Source organism: Citrus sinensis, chromosome 3 (assembly GCF_022201045.2).
Source record: "Citrus sinensis cultivar Valencia sweet orange chromosome 3, DVS_A1.0, whole genome shotgun sequence".
Classification (NCBI taxonomy): Eukaryota; Viridiplantae; Streptophyta; class Magnoliopsida; order Sapindales; family Rutaceae; genus Citrus; species Citrus sinensis.
In genome coordinates, this window is record NC_068558.1 from 31,631,703 (window position 1) to 31,653,525 (window position 21,823).

The window sequence follows — 21,823 nt, forward strand, 5'->3', positions numbered from 1 at the left end:
AATTTTACGAAAATTCTACTAAGGCAAGTTAGTGTCTGCTCCTGTTCAGTCAACGAACGACCAGCAGGCAATTTTGCAAAAATTTTACTAAGGCAAGCGTATGCCTATTCCTGCTCGGTCCACTAAAGAACCAGCAGGCAAAATCAGATAAATTGTCAAGTTAATTTGCAGAAACAATCCATGAGCAAAAACCAGACAAGAAACCCAATAGAGAGCATCTAAAAATTTATAAACGTTCAAATGTTTACAAAACAAATGAAAATCTAGAGTCTATACAAAAATAGACCTAAAGATTAGGAGGGTCAACGGCTCCAGCAGGTGAAGGATCAACAATCTCGGGAGGTGGAAGATGAGCAGTACCAAGAGGAGGAGGCACGGACCCTTGACCCACTTCAAAAGCACGTCCCCCAGCTTCCCCCTCCTGCACCCCATCTAAAGGAGTCTCCACCTGATCCTGCTCACCCTACTCCTTATCTGTCTGGCCGACCTCTGCCATATACCGCTGCACTCCAACTTCCAGCTTGCTCATGTCCAGCTCGGGATATTTTTCCTTAAGCATAGACATGATGCACTTCTAGGAGAAAGCAACCCCAAAGTCATACTCGGCATCCAGCCGATCGTCCACATCAGCGGATTTGCCTTTCTCCTCAGCCAGCTGCTCGCTCAGAGATTTGATTTCTCCCTCAAGGGCGGTCCTCAAAGTATCTCTCTCACTTTGAGTAGCCTGAAGATCAGACTTCAGGTCACCCAACTCACCCTCAAGTTTGGAGGTGGTGGACTCAGCAACAGCAACTTTCTCCTCCAGATCCGTGATCTGCTTGTTTAGCTCAGCCAGCTTCTCCTTCGAGCGATCAGCAGATTCAGCTTTCTTCTTCAACTCCTGATTGTCTGCTTGAAGCCTCCTCTCAAGGCGCGTGGACCCATTCTTGTAACACGAAACCAAGGTGGCCAGCCTGAAGGAGACTCTTTGAACAGAACCAGCTAGCTCGAAGAGGTCCATACTCTCGATGTCCTTCACCATCTTGGGCCCCACCGATTTTCTGTAATCCTTCTGATACGGGCTCAGGTAGTCACCTTGATCCCGAGATGGAAGAGGAAAGGATCGGTCCCCAGACTGGATGCTGATCTCAGGACTCTTATCGGAAGTTTTCTCCCCACTACTCTTACGAGGTGGAAGAGGGGGCAGAGCAGGAACAGGAGCCTTGGAAGGACCGACGCTGGTTTTCTTTGGAGGAGGGGGAGGGTTGCTGGAGCTGCTTGAAGCCCGACCACGCTTTCTGCTCATCGCGCTGAGGATTTTGTTATCCATTCCAGCAACTATGTCCACTAGACCCGAACCGACCAGGTTTGTTGGTGACAGGAGGTCTTGGCAGGTAGACGCGTTCACCAGAGCAGTTTCCACCTGAAGCAAAGGTCGGTTTTCAAGCCCCTCGATCAAACCCCACGACTTTGAAATAACAAAAAAGGTTAAAGAACCCAAATAAGTGACAATTTGATTAAGAACATAGGCAAAAATGAACGACCTGGGGTGACAAAATGTGTTGGAAGGTAAATATCCCCACCAAGCGACCGAACTGCTGGACACCAGTTTCCTTTAGCAAAGAAGAATTTGTTCTTCTAATTTTTATATGAAGAAGGAAACCCAGTGATCGGTTTCCTCTTTGCAGAACTTGACATAAAGTAGTACCAGCCCACTTCCCTCGGGCTACTCCACAGCTGGTACAGATGCTTCACTTCAACAAGGGAAGACTCCTCCAACCCGCACCTCTCCCACAACACAAACATTGCTGAGAGAACCCTCCACCCATTTGGGTGTAGCTGACCTGGGGCCAGGTGCATACCGCCCAATATCTTGGCAAAATAACGTTGAAGGGGCAGCCGAGCTCCTAGTCTGAAACTCTCCAAGTGCATCGTCACATACCCTTTCGGAGGCCGACTAGGAACATCACCTTTTCCAGGAACTACAAGGAGAACCTAATTGGGAATGTTATAGAGGTTCATAAGCTTAAATAGATCAGTGGGGGTGGTGGCACAATCTATGAAATCAATAGGGTAAGAATCCGCCTCCACCCTATGGCCAAGATTCCTTTTCTTAGCAGGTCCGCTCGGCTCGGAACTGCTCCCCTCACCATCACCCACTTCTCCAGGGACCCCAACCCCACCAGAACCGTGGTTCTCACCCGAGCCAGAAGCAGGTCCCCCTCTATTTCCTACAAGTTCTAATTCAGGGGAAGGTGAAATGGTCAGGGGACGTGGGTACTCAAGGGTATCCCTACCATGGGAAGGACCTACACTACTAGAGGGATGTAAAAAATCAGTGGGTATGGACAATTTAAGGTTTAAATCCCCTGTTTCTTCGTCACTCTCATCGGTAATTAACTTCCTTTTCTGATTTGACATATCGAAATCCCAAAAGAAAACAAAGCAAACTCGAGTATATGGATACAAAAGGGGCAACACAGAACCCAACCAACAACAACCAGAGAAGAAGTTAAAAGTTATACCTGGAATAAACTGGCACTGAGAGCGCTGCCGTGACAGAGAGAACACCCAGCAAGTGGATACTCCGGACACATGAAGTGTGAGCAAAGTTCGAAGAGGGGGTTGATTAACGATGGAGAAACGAATAACAAAACGATGACGATTTCAATCTAGGGATTTGAAGCGAAAAGGGGGAAATGGAAGCATTTAAGTGAGGGGGGTGCCAGCTCACTCACCGGATATCGAGGAATGGATAGCCCGTCGTTTCAAATTTCAAATACGAAGAGTCTGGAGATGCCACGTCACTAACCATTATAAGAGGCCAGGTTAGATGTGAGCCCAGATATGCAATGGACAAGCTCATGAAGTCCCATGCTCAGGTCGGAGTCCCCCTAGAGGAAAAACGGAACCTCAGGTCCATCCCAGTAAAAAGAAGACCAGATGAGAAGTTCCCCGGGCCGGTAATATTCTATTATCAGTTTCTACTCTCAACTCGTTTCACTCGCAAGACCAGAAACTGGGGGACTGATGTTAGGTAAATAAGAGCACCAGCTCGGTCATGCCATAGTCCCCACCCCGAGGTGGATCACCTCAGCCGAACGGTATGAGCAGAACACTGGAAATAAGCCTTCTACAAATATGAGCCAACCAAAGATGAGTACCAGCCACAGAAGTACACCGACCAGAAGCATACCGAGCCGATACCCATCCCCCAAAGAACGGAAACACGATTTCACAGAATCACGATAGTTGCGCATTTCCCAGAACCGTCGAGGGAGACGCGAGATCTCACGATTGCCCACAATGTAGCAGTTAAAGTCCCATGAAGGGCTGCCACTACCTGAAAAAAGAGGGATGAATGGTAAACGGAAATGTGGGGCAGCAGCTATAAAAGAGGAAGAAATCAATGAAGAAAGGGGGACAGAAAAACTGAGAGAAGGGAAAACTCTGCCAAATTGTATCCAGACCCTTTTCAATACCAATAGTGAGCCAATTCTAAGCAATTATTTGAACCTTAATTGCACCGTTTTCCCGTAAACACCTTGTGCTAACTTAGGCATCGGAGGGTTTACGCCGGCAAAACCACCGGCGTCTCTGATCCATTTTTGTGAACGCAGGCTTAGTGAGAAAAAGAAGGAGAAGTCTAACTTCAGCAACTAGAGCGATCGTTGAAGTAAGGAGAAATTGACATCCTCATTGTTGATAACACAAACGTTGGTGTAAAGATCTGGTCAGGCAGAGGACGAGCAGATTTCAGCATCAACATAATTTATAGGGAGATTGTAAATTTCCTTACTCAAATCAACATATACCACTTATTCTGACTATTTTTACAATATTTAATAACTCTCCTGGTACCATCACTTTGCAATATTATCCTTCTGGAAAACAATAAGTAGTATATATTAATTTCAATTGGAAAACTAGCAATCTCCCTTATTTCATATTTCATGCAAATTCCTCCTATTTGAAGTTACTGCTGCTAATTTTATGTATTTGGTAGGCCTGAATCGGAACTTATAAACGAAGTTGTTAATCATATTTTAAAGAGACTGCTGGATCAAGTTTTTCGGCGGAATGATAACAAAAACCAGCTGGTTGGAGTAGAATCAAGAGTTGAGGAAATTGAATATCTACTAGGTGTTCAGTCGAAAGATGTTTACGCTTTAAGGATTTGGGGCATTGGTGGTATAGGCAAAACAACAATCGCTAGAGCTACTTTCGACAAAATCTCTAGCGATTTTGAAGGTTCTTGCTTCCTTGAAAATGTTAGAGAAGAGTCACAAAAACCAGGAGGATTAGCTTGCTTGCGACAAAAACTTCTTTCAAATTTATTGAAAGATAAAAATGTGAGTCTTGATATTGGTCTCAATTTTAGAAGGCTCAGCCGCATGAAGGTTCTGATTGTTTTTGATGATGTGACTTGCTTCAGCCAATTAGAATCTATAATTGGAAGTCTTGATTGGTTGACGCCTGTGAGTCGAATCATAATAACCACCAGAAATAAACAAGTGCTTAGAAATTGGGGGGTGAGTAAAATATATGAGATGGAGGCATTAGAATATCATCACGCTCTTGAGCTTTTCATTCGACATGCCTTCATACAAAACCATCCTTACGTTGGTTACGAGCAATTTTCAAGGAAGGTAATGAAATATGGTCAAGGTGTTCCTTTAGCTCTTAAAGTTTTGGGTTGCTTTCTATATGAAAGAGAAAAGGAAGTCTGGGAAAGTGCAATAAATAAATTGCAAAGAATCCTCCATCCAAGTATCCTAGAGGTATTAAAAATAAGTTACGATAGTTTGGATGATAAGGAGAAAAATATTTTCCTTGATGTTGCTTGTTTCTTTCAAGGCGAGGATGTAAATCTAGTAATGAAATTCCATAATGCAAGCGGTTTCTACCCAGAAATAGGAATAAGTGTTCTTGTTGATAAATCTCTCATTGCTATTGGTTCATACAACCAGATAAGAATGCATGATTTACTACAAGAGTTGGGTAGGGAAATTGTTCGACAAGAATCAATTAATCCTGGAAACCGCAGTAGGTTGTGGCATCATGAGGATATCTATGAAGTTCTTACATATAACACGGTAAGCAGTTTGTTGTGGATAATTATTTTGAAATATTCTAGCATTTACAAACTTGATATGAATATATTTATATATGCTCGAACTGATGAGTGTTAGAATTAATAGAAGAGCGACAATGATTAGAAAAAACCATATCCGTTAGATGACGTAGCAATAAATTATAAATGCCATGACAACTTGCATAATCGTCTGCAAGCATAATTGATATGCCAATTTGTATAGTACACAGACGGAATTTTTATATTAAGTATTACTTGTGTTATTATGTTTCTTTGTGCATTTGCAATTAAAAGTTTAACTGCCTAGCAATAACTAAAAACATGAATTATTGATTTGAGAAATGATGAAGAGTCCACTCCAATCCCACATGAACTCGACTAAATAATAAATAAAAAGTTGAATTATTAACTAAGCTACCTCTAATTGTGAATTAGTGAGAAACTTGCCCCAAAAATTTGACTTGGTGGGGTTGAAGTGCGATTCATTGGTGGAATACACATATCTTTCATTTGATTTTAACTTTATTGCTTTTTCATTTATTTTTAGGGGACAGAAAAAATTGAGGGCATGTGTTTGGATATGTCAAAAGTAAAAGAGCTCCATCCAAATTCCAATACTTTCACAAAGATGCCTAAATTGAGATTTTTAAAGTTCTATAGTTCATTATTCAATGGAGAGAACAAATGTAAGATGTCTTATTTGCAAGACCCTGGATTTGCTGAAGTGAAATATCTTCACTGGCATGGATATCCGTTGAAGTCATTACCCTCAAACCTCAGTGCAGAGAAGCTTATGTTACTTGAAGTGCCTGATAGTGACATTAAACGACTTTGGGATTGTGTGAAGGTATGCATATCTTATGATATATGTGCAATCTTTCAATAACAACCTTAAATTATTATACGTGGTAACGATTTTGTCTTGGCCTCATTTTTGACCGAGCAGCATTATAGTAAGTTAAACCAGATAATCCATGCTGCCTGCCATAAGCTAATTGCCAAAATTCCAAATCCCACGTTGATGCCACGTCTGAACAAGCTAGTTACGTTGAATCTAAGAGGTAGCAAAAGCCTGAAAAGTCTTCCATCTGGAATATTTAACTTGGAATTTCTTACCAAACTTGATCTATCGGGCTGCTCAAAACTGAAAAGGCTTCCAGAGATCTCATCAGGTAATATAAGCTGGTTATTTTTAAGGGGGATTGCAATTGAAGAACTACCCTCATCAATTGAGCGTCTACTTAGGCTCGGATACTTAGACCTTTCAGATTGTAAAAGGCTTAAGAGTCTCCCAAGCAGCCTCTATAGATTGAAATCTCTTGGAGTTCTTAGTCTCTGTGGTTGCTCAAATCTTCAGAGATTGCCCGAATGTCTTGGCCAATTATCCTCGCCAATAACATTTAATCTAGCGAAAACCAATATTGAGAGAATACCAGAAAGCATTATCCAACTTTTCGTGTCGGGATACCTCCTCTTAAGTTATGGTGAGAGGTTCGAATTCGTACAAAAGCCTCCATTCCTTGAACGAGGTTGCTTGGCACTGCAACCATTTATAGGTTTGTTCTCTAAGTTATGAATCTTACAGGCAATATTTTTTGACCGGAGAAATAATTTTAAATTGGAAGGTAATTCTACTGCAGGAATTGTTGAAGATACCCTGAGAATTCAGCATACGAACCATACGCCAGCTGTACGTTGGCAAGAAATATGGCAAGAAGTATGGCTAAATGTGTGTCTTTAACTCTCTCGACTTACAATTTCTACAATCTTTGGTTTTTTTTTTGGGTTTAAAATTATGCTTTTTTGGTACATAGAGGTTTTTCCATGGGCAAAGGTCATATAGTACTACCTGGGAATGAAATTCCAAAGTGGTTTGAGTTTCAAAGTGTGGGATCTTTTATAGCCTTGGAGATGCCCCCAGATTTCTTCAATAATAGCAGAGTGCAGGGCATTGCATTTAGTGCTATTTTAGCATTTTCAGACCGTCATGTAGATTGTGGCACATGGTTTTCATTTTCTTTTGAGCTCAAAGTGAAAACCACCAAAGATTGTGGTACGCATGACACACGATTATTTCACAGCAGAGTTAATTATGTAGAATCAGATCACTTACATTTGGGGTACTATCAGTTCTGTGAAGAGGATTTTAATGGTTTTTGGAAATGCAATTGCATTCCTGAGGCAGTCCACTTTAATGTTTTTCCACCTTTGGAGTGCCAGTGCTGCGGGGTGAAAAAATGTGGGATCCATTTACTTTACACCCCAGATCCTACGTCAATGGAAGACCCAAGCACATGTTTCAACTGTAACGAAGAAGACTGAGATAGGTGTCATTTTCACTCAACTCACCTGAGTTGTGAATCCATTTGCTTAAACATGTATGCACTTTTTCAAGTATCTCTACCAATTCCATATTTGGAATGGTGCATTTGATTCCATAGTTGATGTGGTATCGTCTATGGTTAGAATTTATATTTACAAAAATGACTTGTAAGGAAAGGATTGAAGATGCCTGTGAACTTATATTTCGATTTAGATTATTGTATCTTTTTCATGTATAAAATTGGATCCTATCATTCACATATCATTGACATGAGCAATATGGATTACTAAATCATTATTCTTTATTATTGTGCTGAATTTGATTTTTTATTGAATAATTTGATATATTTCTTGAATCAATTTGGAGCTTCTACAACTTGTCAGAGATCAGTTTCTCCAACATTCCCTTCGGCGCCAAAAGATAACCAAGCGGTTGAATAAGAATTGATATATACAACATAAATACAAGAGTTGTTTTGTCTTTTTACAATAGGAATAATATATAATGCTCGTTAAAACTTGCTGATGAGAAAGTAAATTCCTCAGAAATTAAATGTTTCAGCCAACCAAGGAAGCAGCTTTTCATGGACCAACTCAGGCCTGTCGTCATGGGGGCAATGTCCTACTCCATCCAATACAATTAGCTTCACATTTGAGAGTTTAGAAGGCAGAGATGAGAAGTATTTACCAACAGGTCCATCGAGGGGTGTGAATGGATCCTTATCACCCCATAAAACTAGTACAGGTATAGAGATTGATGGCATCAATTGAACTGGGTTCGGCCCTGGTGGGCCTGTTACAATCGAAACAAATGCATCAAGTGCCCCTTCCTCATTGGCGGGCTCTCGTATGATCTGCAGTTTTGAGGTCGATTCATGAATTATGAGAAGCCATTTTTGTAACAGGTTAAAATGGCATATAAGTGGAGAATATTAATACCTCAACCAGTGTTTCATCCACAGATTCCTTATTTGCATAAATGGACAGTAAAATATTCCTCAGTGTTTCCCTACAGCACCAAGATATGCACATCATAGAGTTTTTTTTTTTTTTTTTTTGACTCTAGTGTCTTGGGATAATGAACAATGGACTGAATAGAGAGAAGAGAAAATACCTTTGTTTCACACGCTCAAATATAGCAGAAGCAATTGGCCTTTGCTTCAACAAAAAATCAATGAACCAAAGCAATGGTAACAATAGCTTGATTCTCCAATCATCAACAATTGCCTTGTTGTTCATGCCACCAGCACAATTCAACAGAACAAGCCCTTGAACAAGGGTTTGACTAGATTCTTATGGTAGAAAATATAGCAGGTTTGTCGTAAACCATAGATACCAAAAAGGATAATTAGGGGCAAGTGTTTCTTTGCAACCAAGTTGAAGAATATCTGATGTCCAAGGGGAAGTTAAAATAAATATACCTGAGGCAGCAATAACACAAGCTAGGCTTCCAACAGAGTTACCTATAAGCACAGTTGGCTTCTTAACAACTTCATCCAAGAAATCCAATATTAGCTGTATCAGTGAATCTCACTCAAGTTAGCAAGGAAAATAACTAAAGGTCAAGCGATTGATGACAAAAGATCCAACTTCTGGCTAGGGAACATTGCATACCTGAGCCCATCCCTCCATGGTATATGAATAACCAGCTGGCTTATCTGAAGCACCAAATCCAAGAAGGTCAATTGCATAAACCGTGTAGCTCTTTGCCAGGGTGCCAATATTCCTGAAATTACCTCAGAGATGACAAGAAAAATATCAATTCCTCACATTATTTAATAGGATAAAGGAATGGTGCACAAGCAAATTTTCATTCCCCTTTTCAACGGAGCAGTAAAATGAATACTTTTTCACTAGATTAAGAATCGGAAAATGGAAGAAGCCTATATCCATAAAAGGGTAATACGAAATGGAACCCTGAAACTCAGATCACCGGTTTGTCATCATCTAGGTGCAAGGAATAGAACTAGGTGTTAATGCCAATGCACCGGGAAATAACGAATAGATTTACCTTCATTATTCTTTTGCTTCATTCATCTTAATTAATTATTAGAAGTATAACACATATAAATGCATCCCTGAACTTCATAATACATAACAGAGTCAGAGGTATTACATACATAGGGGCATGACATGCTCCATACCAAAAAACAAATAAAGTCGAAAATGCCCAGAACGTAATTTGAATTGAACTCACAATAAAGGAGCTACGTTTTGTGCACCCAATAATTAACCCGCTACACAATTCACAACAAGAAAGAGCAATCTTATCTCGCTAACCTGCGCCAGTGAGGAATGGAGGCACCAAAGCCATGGACAAGGAGTAGAGGAGTAGAATTGGGATGTGAATTTGGAGTTGAAGAAACCAAGTAATTGATGGAGTACTGACCCTTCCATTTCCACATTTTGCAACTCTCCCTTATCTCATTAACCTCCAATTCCAGTGCAGCAGAAGCAGAATCCCCTCCACTGCTACTGTTAGTATAACTGATGGTAACATTTTGTCTCTTCTTCTTCTCCTTATTCCTCTGCTGGAACTGCAACTGAAACTGCCAACTCTTATTGCTCAATAGGGGCAAGCGTAGGCCTTTTACATCTCCATTTCCATTTCCAATCCTGAGTGTTGTTATTGGAATAATGAAAGAGGGAGTCCGAGCCCTTACCATCCACACGCTCATTCTTTTCTTGCTTTTTCAATTGAATATTTTCTGTGGCCTGGCTTGGTTTTTTGCAATGAATTCACAATATTTTTTTAAAAAATACAAATTAATAAAAATTTTGTATAGTTAATTAGTTAAATCCTTCTATTAATTTTTTTCTTGGGTTTTTTGACCATCTTTAATCATAAAACTTTAATACAAGTTTTATTTTAGTATTTTATTATTATGATATATAGCGACTAAATTACCATAATAAACATGAGTTATTGTATCTAATAATTTATGTATCTAGCTTATAATCTAATATTTTTAAATAAAATTTAATTGTTATTTTCTTTACTTTTATGGGTAAATTACATAAAATTGACATCCCAATAATTTACACGAGTATCATGCCCTAAAGATACTATTTTAGCTTAATTAAAGATTAAAACTCATACTAATAAAATAGTATTAGAAACAATGAGTTTGGTACAAAATTAGAAAAATATTAAAGTTAAAGTAAATTCCTAATAGTAAATTCCTAATATTTTCTTCATTATGAGAGCTTTTCGCAGACTACAGATGCTTTTGCTTTAACGACGACGGATGTTTTTGCCGCTACTTCGACGTTCGATATAATTAAGAAGCCCACCTCATGCTTGGAGTAACTCCTTTGCATCTGTACAAAATTCACTCAGACGATCAATAAACCAAGTCCATTGGTTTGTTGTTTGGTAGAAATCCTCCACTTGGTTTTCATCCAGATAATCATCTAACCGATACCATACATTGTTGAGCTTCACTTGATTTTGACACAATTCACACAGATGATCAATAAACCGAGTGCAGAGGTTTCCATTCAGATTATAATCAATAATAGACCGAGTCCATCGGTTTGTTGCATGGTCGCACTTCACCACTTCGTGCCTATAAACTGGATGGAAACCACAACACTTCACCTCCAATCCTGGGCCTGAATCAGACTGAAATGACAACACAAAATCCGGAGATTTAAAATTCCATTTGCGCGAATAGCCTTCTTTAGGAGACAAATAAAAAAGCCAAAGATGGTCTGACCCAGCTTGACCAAACTTTTCCTTAAAATGAATAAAACTACTCATATAAGAAGCATTCTTATGGCAGCTCAACTGATGTGTGGGGAATGAGCGCAACCTTTTGATACCACACGAACCTTTACGGACATTAAAAACACAGCACATAGCATATCCCACCACCTCATTCTCACGCAAAAATAAAGGCATTGTGACTGCCATTGCAGAATCTTCTTTCTGATACCTGAAACACTTTGAAATTTCACTTCCTGGAACAACAATGCTTAAATGCGGTATTGGTTTTGACACTTCCTGCAACTTAAAAAAGCACAAAAACATAAGAAATAAAGGTCCATGTCAATACATAATTTTTAGGCATGATCTTTGGCACATCTGGGAGACAGAATGAGAGACTGACCTCAAGGTTCTCTTAGCACTGACAATGTCGACCCGTTGTTGTCGAGCAATTTCATGCAGTCCATACAATTAATTACTACGTCAATTGACTTGCATAATTTCAATGCATGTGATAATGTTCCCAAAGAAGCACAACCATTTACCTGAACTTGCTCTATATTGGACGGAAGTTGTGGCAGAGATTGAAGCCTCTGGCATTCCTCCAATTCTATAATCCAAAGCTTAGAAAGAAGGTTAATGCTTGCTGGTAGCGAGAAAAACCTGTTTTTACTTAAATACAACTCTTTTAATGAGCATATGTTGCCAATATCACTTGGGATTGCTCCTTCCCCTAGATTACAGTCACTGATATCCAATTTCGTTAAAGAGCACAAACCTAAAAGAGAAGGCAACCTCAAAGCTACAGTATGTGAACTCCTCATTTTCATCGAATTGATGGGGAAAGGAAAATACAATGATGATGATGATTGTGGTAATTTGCTTCCAACAAAAGACAGTGCTTGATAATTCTGCATAGAAAAAATGGACGAAACTGGGGTAATTTTTGTGAGTTTCTTCACCATTGAAGCTTAAGAACACATCATATTTCCAATAAGAGACTTCTTGGATGCTCATGAAAGCCATTACATTTGTTAGATTTACGCGCCCATGATGGGCTGACTTTATCCAACTTGAGAGATAAGATATACTTACAGTTTATCTAAGATTTTTATAAGATAAACTTAGTGATTTATCCAAATCCTAATCACATAAGGTGTGGCTTATTCAAATAATTCTAAGAAGTTTATTTGAATTAAACTACATTTATTGTACTATATAAGCATTACATGGGTGTTTGCAAATATGTACAATAATAATAATAAGAATTAGAATAATATCATAAAGAGAGTGTGAGAAAAGGGAAAAGACAGTGAGTTCTTACTACGTGAATTGAGGGGATTTTCCAACCATGTGATTGTCCTCTGACCATCAGTGACATAAGCTCGTTGCGATTCGTTACGATCTATTCGTGAAGGCTCCAGTAATCAGTTGTTTTTCATTGCGATTTGTTTGTGAAGGTTCTTGGAAATCCGTTCTCGGAGATTGGAAGGAAACTATTATTTGTTTCTCAGATTCATGACGATTTGTTTTTGCATCAACCAAAAAGATATGAATTTAGTTGATCAAATAAAGTTGCATCATAGATTAAGAAAATGAACATTGGTATCAGAGCCTGTGTAGTTTATATCCTGATCTTAAGTGCATTATGTATGCTGATATGCCATGGTTCATCCATTAATGGTATATGATGAAATACGTACTGTCAAAACATGAAATCCAGACAACACTGTCGCCTGAGCATGTTCTAGGAAATTGTTCTACATGGCTATTTCTACAAACTTTGAAAGTGTAGCTATTTTTTTCTCTATTAAATATTGGAAAATTCTTCACATGAAAATCATTATCGTTGAGAATAATGTGCTTCTTTAGTTAATTAAATAGCCTACAACACTGTCGTCTGAGCATGTTCTAGGAAATTGTTTATGAAATAGAAACATAAGTATAGTGAACCTTAGTTACACACACACACACATATAGTAGGCATTCTCATTTTTTTCATGCGGACACACTCTTAAACCGTTTAAGAGAGTTAATTTTTAACTCTCTTAAACCGCGGATTAAGAGCGTGTCCGCATTAACAAAATTACAGGCGTCGGTGTGTGTATCATTAGGGGTAGCAAACCCATTGCTTGTCCTGTACCTTAATGACCAAAATTTATGGGAATAATAATGATATTAATAAATAATGATAATAATAATAATATAATAATAAAAATGGATTAATAATTGTTATTATTATTATTATTATCATTATTATTATTATTGTTATTGCTGTTGTCACTACTATAATAATGATAATGATGATGATGATAATTTTAACAATAACAATATTTATTTAACAATTACAAGAACAAGAACAATAACAACTACAATAATATACTTATATAATAATATTTTAATTGAAGACAAAATTAGAATTATGATATTTGAGAAGGGTAATTGCGAGTTCAATGAATGAGAACTTAATCCCAACTCTCATGAATGTATGAGCCCCACATGTTTTATTCTTATTCCCTCTTACATTTTTAATTAGTAAACACTATCGACCATTCTCATTCCGAATTTTGATTTCTGAATCCCACAAGTAAAGTAGCTGTTAGGAATATAATTTTGATTTCTGAATCCCACAAGTAAAGTAGCTGTTATGAATATAATTACAGCAAATTGGTGGAAGCTTATTACTAACAACTAATTGTATATGATATATGAATGGAGCCTCTCTACTGTTTATAATCTTGATGATGATTTTGCCGGATCAAAGAGGCATGTAGCCACGAGGTCAAAACAAAGCGTTACCGGCCATATTACAGGGGAATCCAGTGGAAGTATTGACTGCTGTGATTATGATGATGAACCACAAGCTAAAAGATTTAAAGAACTCGAATCAAAAGGGAAAAACCTAACTAGTTGTTTTCTTAATATTTCTACACGTGTGGTTCTATTTCCTTCTCTTTTTCCGGAAGTAACTCAACATATATATTGCTTTAATTTAAAGTGGTATGCGTTCATTCAAAATTCTTGTGCTGATACGAATTTGTAGCTGCAGTCTGCAGATTTGCTATGAACTTCAGCTGCTACGTGCTTGCTATGCTTAATTTCTTGGCTCTTCTGAAGATATTTACTTGTATTGTTGAGTGATTATTTGGAGTTGAGTAATTGAACAACGGGGAAACATTTATTTGAAGTTGAGTGATTGAACAACAGGTAATTTGAGAACAGTTTCCCAGGTTTGAGAAACTGTAGATATATTGGAAAACCTGAGAAATTTTGTTCCATGAACCCCCTAATATTTATTTGCTGCTTATTTTCTTATAGATTCCATAATATCATGTTACAAGTCAAAAACTTGGACCCGACCTAGCTAAAACAAAAGGTGTTTGATATAAATATCAATCTATTTGACAAAATGTCTCAACGAATAAATATTTGGCGGGAAAGTTTGTATTTGAATTATCAAGCACAAAAAGCCATCAAAGGTCTGAGAATGAAAGCTCTCGAAGTTTCCAGAATTCATGGACAAGATTGAGAAACAAGCATCAGGGGTCGACATTGTTGAATAAAACAATAGTACACAACAAACCTTTATCATCTTTATAATCTTTCTACGGAAACTCTTAGCCCTTAGATTAATCTTTTCCAGAACATAAATTTTTTAGGCATAAGTCATAGAACATTTGAGAGAAACAGAGTGAGAGGCTCACATTAGTTAAGTGGAAAAGCCAAATCGTTGTTAACAATCAATTTCAAGCACTGTGCACAGCTATATAAATTAGAACATTGACTGGCATAATTTAAATGCATCAGATTGCAGAAGCTATATCAAAAAATTCAAACAGATTCAGCAAGCTAATCTAATTTCTTTATTATTCATTCATGGCAATGCAAGTCATCAACTACGACATCTGATTCAATACAACAATGGTCAGGGTACGAAAATGAAAAAGCTGCAAGATGTTAAGAATACGAAACAGAGGATTTGTTTCAATCCTTTAATTTTCAACTCATGAGAAATCACAAAACTCAAGGCTTCAAATTCTATTTTATATTTCTTAAACTTTGTTTATTCCCAGAAACAAAAAAAAAAAAAAAAGATTTTCTGAAATTTTACTTTCTTTCAATCTCTTTTTACTCTAGTTCAGTTCTAATTCCACATTTTCTCACGTTCCAAACAACAAAAACGAAATAATCAAAACAAAATTAAATAAGAAACACTTGCAACAATCAAATGAACTGCTTGTTTCTTTATCAACAGGGCGTAAGCATTGGATTATCTTGATCAAAATCCATGTTCACTGGGATTTATTAACAAACCTCAGAGAAATTCAAGGTGCTAATCTGATAGAGCACAAATGCTAATTCAATTCATGGAAGGCACATTTCAACAACTTCGAAGCATTCTTTGCTTTTGATCCAAGCAGAGCATTTCTGGTAATTTAACATAAAATATTTTTGCATGAGTAGATAAAATAAATGAATAGAAAGAATGTAAATGAATTACCTAGTGCAAAGAACACAAAGAGAAACTGAAGATGCATGCTTTCCAATAAATTCAGAGAATCATTTGAGTTCTCTAAATTTTTTATTTTGAGGTTGTGGTTCCTCGTCAACACAGCCCCAATCCCACTGTTCAACCCCAAATATTTAATAAGGCTTCAATTTGACGTTGTGGCCACAGCCATCTTTGTTACAACAAAATTGGGATAAAATTCATTAAGATTATAAGTGGTGTAGCGAGTCCATTGGTTTCTTGGTTGGTTGAAGAACTCCACATTGTGCCTATAAACGGGATGGAAGCCACATCTCTTCACCTCCAATCCTTGACCCGACACAGGTCGAAAGAACAACTCAATGAGATTATCTCAAAACCCCAATTGCTATAACAGCAATTTTGAAGAGATAAGTAGAGTAGCCAAAGATGGTCTGTCTCAGCTTGACTACCTTCCTCTCTAAAATCAATAAAATAACTGGTAGAAGAGCCACTAAAATGGCAGCTCAACTGATATGTGGGATATGAACGCCTCATTTGGATACCAGGTGAATGATTATGGACATGAAAAACACAGCAGACAGCATATCCCAATGCCTTATTCTTACAATACAAATTTGAAGGCATTATGAATTTTATTGAAGATCCATCATTCTGATGCATGAACCACTCTGGAATTTCACTTCCTGGGACAACTATATCAAACTTTTGTTTTGGATTTGACATTACCTGCAACCAAAAAAAAAGGGGGGGGGGGGGAGGGGAAATGCCCATAACAGTGCGTTATTTTTATGCATAATGTTTGGCACAAATGAGAAAGGGAGTGCGAAACTGACCTCAAGATACTCTTTTAGCATTGAAAATGCGAAACCATTGCAACCAAGCAATTTCAAGTCATCTATACAATTAATTGAAATGTATTCGGAGTTGCACAATTTTAATGCACCTGATAATGTTTCCAATGAAGCACAACCATTTACTCTGACTTCCTCTATGCTGGGTGGAAGTTGTGGCATAGATTGAAGTCTTTTGCAGTCTTCCAACTCTAGTTTTTCAAGATTAAAGAGACGGTTAATGCTTGCTGGCAGCGTAATAAAACTGTTTTTACTCAGATACAACTCTTTTAATGAGCATAAGTTGCCAATATCATTTGGGATTGCTCCTTCCCCTAGATTACTGTCACTGAGATCCAATTTCCTTAAAGAGCACAAACCTGACAGAGAAGGAAACCCCAAAGCCATGGGATCTGAACACCTTCGCATCAAACTGATTAGGAAGGGCAGATACCATGATGATGATAGTGGTGGTCCTTTGCATCCGCTTAAATCTAGTACTTCCAAGCTTTCTACTTTCCCAAAGTTCCCTGGCATACTTTTAAGTTTGGAGCAGCCAGAGAGATACAAATTTCTAAGAGACTTCAGACCATCTATAGTACTTGGAAGAGTCTCGAGGTTTTTACAATCTCTCAAATTCAACAAAACAAGGCCAGTAAGATGTTCAATTGACACAGGCAATCCTCTTATGGCCGTTCCTTCCAAATGAAGCTCCAACAGATGCTCCATACTTGTCATGATCTCTGAGAACTCTGAAAATTGAAAAGGCCAGAAAGATTCAAAGTTGGATGATATTTTGGAGCGCTTATGTTTTGGTAGTTCTTTAATATCAGTTCCATCCAAAAGAAGTTCTGACAGACACTTCCGACTCCCCACAATCTCTCGAAAGTTCTTGAATTTCCGACAACCAGAAAGTACAAGTATTTTTAGAGATTCCATACAAATCTTGTCTGGAAGAGTTGTGAGACTTTTACAATCTTTTAGATTCAATAAAATAATCTTCTTGTGAAGTAGCAATGTTGGGTGAATTTCACGCAATCTTGTACATCCTCCAAGATCCAGCTCTTCAAAATTTGGCATGCCTGAGAAGTCTGGTGTTCTGATCAGATTTTTCGAATCGCCAAGTCTCATGAATTTCAACTTGCTTAAATGCTGTTCAAAAACAGAGATTTCAACAACTTTCAAGGGATGAATGATTGTTGGGAAAATATGCTCTTTAAAAGCATATGTGTTTATTTAATTGTAATAAACAATTTTTCTGATTAATAAAATAAATGAGGTATTTTATTCAAATATCTTAATTGCATTAATATTTGTATTAAAGTCCATTTAATCATATTATATGTATTTATGTGATCACCATGTGGATTCACAGAAGACATAAATACAAGTTATCTTATGATTAAATAAATTTAGTTCGCAGTTGATAAATAAAGTTGGGCACTTTATTTAGGTATAGACTGTAATAAATTCATTGAATGATTTGTCTTAATCATGTATGAATTTATTGATGTAGTACGATTACATTGAACAGGATCACATATGAGATTTAATTAACTTTGTAATAACTGTCAAACTTATTAAATCTCATAGGCGTTGATTTTACTGTAATCTTAATCTTGAGTTAATTATGATTTCATGATTGTGATTGTTATTTCATTTGAGTTACCAATGGGCACGACACATCCTTGTGGTCAAGATTACCCGGTATCTTGGTGGGAGCAATTATGAGTATTGGAGGTATGGATTAACAATATAGAATTTGTACAACACATCTCTTGATGGGTTTTCGGCACTTGATCATAGAATTCTCTGGCCAGAGTGTGTCAACATATTTAGTATGTTGAAAATGATCATTAGAGAAAACCAGTAAGGATCAAGGAATAAGATGTTATTAAATTGATTGGACAGTTGAGATATCAATTTAATTAACGATGTGGTACAAAGGATTGTGCAGTAAAGAAATCAATGTGGCTTGGGACGAATTATTATTCGAGCATACAATTATGGAAGTCAGTTCCAATCTTTTAGTGGAGTAGATTTGGAATTAAATAATTGGGCTAGTTTAATTACAGGCCTAATTATTGTAGCCACTATTGTATGTTCCCAAATGATCCCCGGGTTAGCTCATTTAATTGACTGCACCACTACTGGACTAATAAGTAAGATAACTAGCTATTTGGGTCAAAAGCCTAAATATATCATTTAGTGGGAGGCTCCATTTAATTAGCTTTTGTATAAGGGGCCTTATGTTATTTTACAAGGTGGGTCCCCTATTGAAAAAACAAATAACGTGGGTTTTGTTTTTTGGATTATTTGGAGCCTAGGGTTTTCACTAAAGGGAGATATATAAGGCTTATTTTCTCTAAAGAAAAAAAAGAGAAGCCACTTGATACAGATCAGAGAATAAGATTTTTTTCTCCATTGTTGAGAGAAAAATTTTCTCGTGCTAGTTGCTTTGGTAGTGATAAAGGCGCCCACACGTCAAGTGCAGATCGAACCTGAGTCATAACCTGGAAGATCATTGGTGACAGTTCGTGATCTAGCAAGCGTGGTGGTGACGGATCGTGATCTAACAGGAGTGGTGGTGGCGGATCGTGATCTAGGAGCCTAAATCATTTCAACGAAAAAAACCAAATTGGATTTTCAAGGTACGATTTCTAGATTACGTATTCTTATATATTATATGAGAGCGATCTTCAAAAGGTTTAATAAAAATTTAAAAACCTAATTTTTCCCCAACAATGATAACAATATGAACAATTATTCACAGAAATGAAAATTAAAAGAATCTCACCTTGATTCCACACCACATTTGTTCGATGCGACTATAACGCATGTTTAGTTCAACAATTTTATCAGGCTGAAAATTTGATGGCAATGATCTCAAAGGATATCCATGCCGTTCAAGTAACCGTAACTCATTAGAGAGATATTCAAGGCCTTCAGGAAGTTGCAAATTACGGATCAAAAGCATTCTTAGGTTAATCATCTTCAAAAATGAATTGGAACTTGTGCTGAAATGCATTTCTGCTTCTTCGGTGAAGTTTTCAAGCTTTATCACTTCAACTGTTTTAGTTCCCTGAAAGTTACAAGTAAAGAATAAGTGAAAAAAAAAGAATGTGAAGAGGTTAAAAAAAGTACATGTTTTTGACTTAGTTGCTTACGGTGTTTCTTGTCAACATGTGATGTATATCTGCTTCCTTCCACAATCTGCTACGTTTCCCAGGATCTTCAGGGGATTGTCTTTTAACAATTTGTTGACAAATTTCTTTCAACAAATCATGCATCCAAAATCTACTGTCGGTTGAAATTTCTATGAGAGATTTATCAATAAGAACCCTTATTCCAATAACTGGGTCAAAATCACAGTAATCAAGAATTTTTGTTACATAATCTCTATTCTCACCTTGATAAAAACATGCTATATCAAGGAATATTTTCTTCTCTGTTTCTCGAAGCCCATCAAAACTTATTTTAAGTATGTCCAAAATTTCATTTTCTGATTCCCTTTTCAGTCTCTTTAGTGCACTTTCCCATTCTTTTGTAGTTTTACCATACAGAAAAGATCCCAAAACTTTGAGAGCCAATGGAAGACCACCTGAATACTTTGCAACCCATTTAGACAGCTGCTCATATCCTGTACTAGGCTGGTGGCTTTTAAAGGCTTTTTTACAAAAAAGTTGAAGAGCTTTATCGTCATGTAATTCCCTGAGGTTGTATATTTCATCTACTCCATGCATCATCAACAAATGCTTATCTCTCGACGTTATCACAATCCTGCTGCCAGGACCAAACCATTCACGCTTTCCAGCTAGACATTCTAATTGCTTTATATCAACTACGTCATCAATAATTAAAAGAACCTTTTTGTGCCGCAGCCTCCTTCCTATAATGTTGATACCATCATAGACATTCCATATGCCATTATTTGGAAGCTTTAGTAATTGGGAAAGGAGTTGATTTTGTAAAGAGGTCAGACCGCCTTCTTCTGAAATTTCTCTAACATTGGCAAGACAACTACTTGCTTCAAAGTTATGAGAGGTCAAGTCATAAACAACTCCTGCAAGAGTTGTCTTACCTATACCTCCCATAACGCATATTCCTATCATACAAACAACATTACACTCTTTGTCCATGAGAAGCCTCAGATTCTTCAAGTGTGAATCTATTCCTACTAGATGCTTAAGGATCCCTGATTTTATAGGACTTTTGCTTGATATCACCTAAACAACCTCCAAAATAAATTCAGACTCATTCCTGCAGATTGAAAAAGATCAAGAAAAGATTGGTGTTGTTGAATTGAATTGCGTGTGGACATAGTTTCAAATCGAATCATTGAATAGGAAATTATAAATCTTTGACAATAAGAAAGATCACATGTCCTTCAATTCCCAGCCTGATATATTAGCCACTTCTCTCAAAGCGTCTCTCCACTTCTGTACCTTTTCTATATTCTCACTAAAAACTTCTTCATATTGAGCAAATGCTTCTTGAAAAGTTTCTGTCTGTTTCCTTACAACAGCCGGTTCCACATCATAGAAAATTGGATAAACCATTTGTTGATTATTTGTGTTTTTGCACTCAAGAATATGAACAAGTTCATCCAAGCACCAAGTCGAAAAAGCATAGCTTCTGGAGAAAACAACAATTGAAATTTTGGATTCTTCAATTGCTTTAAAGAGTCCGGGTGAAATGGATTCTCCTCTCTCAAGTTCTTTGTCATCCCTGAATACAATGATTCCCTTTTCATCCAAGGCAGAATACAAATGGTCTGTAAAATTTTTGCGGGTGTCTTCTCCTCTGAAACTTAAGAAGACATCATATTTCCAATGAGGGAGAGGATAAGGGACATAAGAAGAAACTCCCTGGATGCTCATGATGCAAGAAATTAATGCCACAGCAGCCTCACTCTGAGTTCCTAAGAGGTTAATTTAGAATTAGATGCTATATCAATGCTGTGAGAAATCGGCAAACCCAAAAAGTCATATAAACATAACATTAAACTGCCGAAGTAGTCCAAAACCTGCACCGCCAACCTTTGTATCGATGAAACACAAACTACCAGCAGAGTTGCAACCAGTTTCTATGCCTTGGCAACAAGAGAACCAAATTTCCTCTAGAATTGATTTTTGAAATTATATGAAAAATTTATACAAAAATATGTCAATAAAAAAAATCTATTACATATTTATGTCAGACAAGACATGCATGTAAAAGTTCAAAGAATAAGCTGAAATACAAGAAATTTGCAAGTATTTAACCACCGATAGATGAATGTGTACATTGTTTGAATGAAATCAATTAGAAGATTTTATATGTTCTAACTGATTTTTGCTCTTTTAGTCCTTTTGTTTGCCAACAAAAGCTTTATTTAAGTACCTGAGAATTAATTA

The 21,823-nt window shown here is 37.2% G+C and overlaps 5 protein-coding genes across 6 annotated transcripts; 2 read left to right on the forward strand and 3 right to left on the reverse strand.

Moving 5' to 3' along the window:
- Window positions 1-574: 574 nt before the first annotated feature.
- On the reverse strand, window positions 575-2,400 carry LOC107178260 (uncharacterized). The gene is made up of 3 exons (XM_052435945.1): window positions 2,071-2,400; window positions 1,688-1,974; window positions 575-1,523 (listed from the first exon to the last, which is right to left on the reverse strand). The coding sequence occupies exons 1-3, from the start codon at window positions 2,398-2,400 to the stop codon at window positions 575-577; spliced, it is 1,566 nt and encodes a 521-aa protein (XP_052291905.1).
- Window positions 2,401-3,974: 1,574 nt separating this feature from the next.
- On the forward strand, window positions 3,975-5,171 carry LOC127900744 (disease resistance protein RUN1-like; the record flags this gene model as incomplete). Its single annotated transcript, XM_052435946.1, has 1 exon — window positions 3,975-5,171. A coding segment is annotated over one exon (1,197 nt), but the record flags the coding sequence as incomplete, so codon positions are not given.
- On the forward strand, window positions 4,948-7,704 carry LOC127900881 (disease resistance-like protein DSC1). 2 transcript variants are annotated; one of them, XM_052436222.1, is made up of 4 exons: window positions 4,948-5,075; window positions 5,860-5,921; window positions 6,021-6,630; window positions 6,715-7,704. In XM_052436222.1, exons 2-4 carry the CDS (start codon window positions 5,868-5,870, stop codon window positions 6,813-6,815), a joined length of 765 nt encoding a protein of 254 aa, XP_052292182.1. In that variant the 5' UTR covers window positions 4,948-5,075; window positions 5,860-5,867; the 3' UTR covers window positions 6,816-7,704. The 2 variants fall into 2 exon arrangements, with proteins under 2 accessions (XP_052292182.1, XP_052292181.1); XM_052436221.1 differs by lacking the exon at window positions 4,948-5,075 and having other exon boundaries at window positions 5,099-5,921.
- A 114-nt stretch (window positions 7,705-7,818) lies between these two features.
- Window positions 7,819-10,114, reverse strand: LOC102629089 (pheophytinase, chloroplastic-like). The gene is made up of 6 exons (XM_052436252.1): window positions 9,677-10,114; window positions 9,011-9,122; window positions 8,770-8,911; window positions 8,511-8,688; window positions 8,336-8,405; window positions 7,819-8,250 (listed from the first exon to the last, which is right to left on the reverse strand). The coding sequence occupies exons 1-6, from the start codon at window positions 10,072-10,074 to the stop codon at window positions 7,939-7,941; spliced, it is 1,212 nt and encodes a 403-aa protein (XP_052292212.1). The 5' UTR covers window positions 10,075-10,114; the 3' UTR covers window positions 7,819-7,938.
- Window positions 10,115-10,691: 577 nt separating this feature from the next.
- LOC127898710 (TMV resistance protein N-like) lies at window positions 10,692-21,307 on the reverse strand. The gene is made up of 7 exons (XM_052435947.1): window positions 20,873-21,307; window positions 19,595-20,653; window positions 19,225-19,509; window positions 16,431-17,579; window positions 16,047-16,323; window positions 11,651-11,883; window positions 10,692-11,402 (listed from the first exon to the last, which is right to left on the reverse strand). The coding sequence occupies exons 1-7, from the start codon at window positions 21,305-21,307 to the stop codon at window positions 10,692-10,694; spliced, it is 4,149 nt and encodes a 1,382-aa protein (XP_052291907.1).
- Window positions 21,308-21,823: the final 516 nt, after the last annotated feature.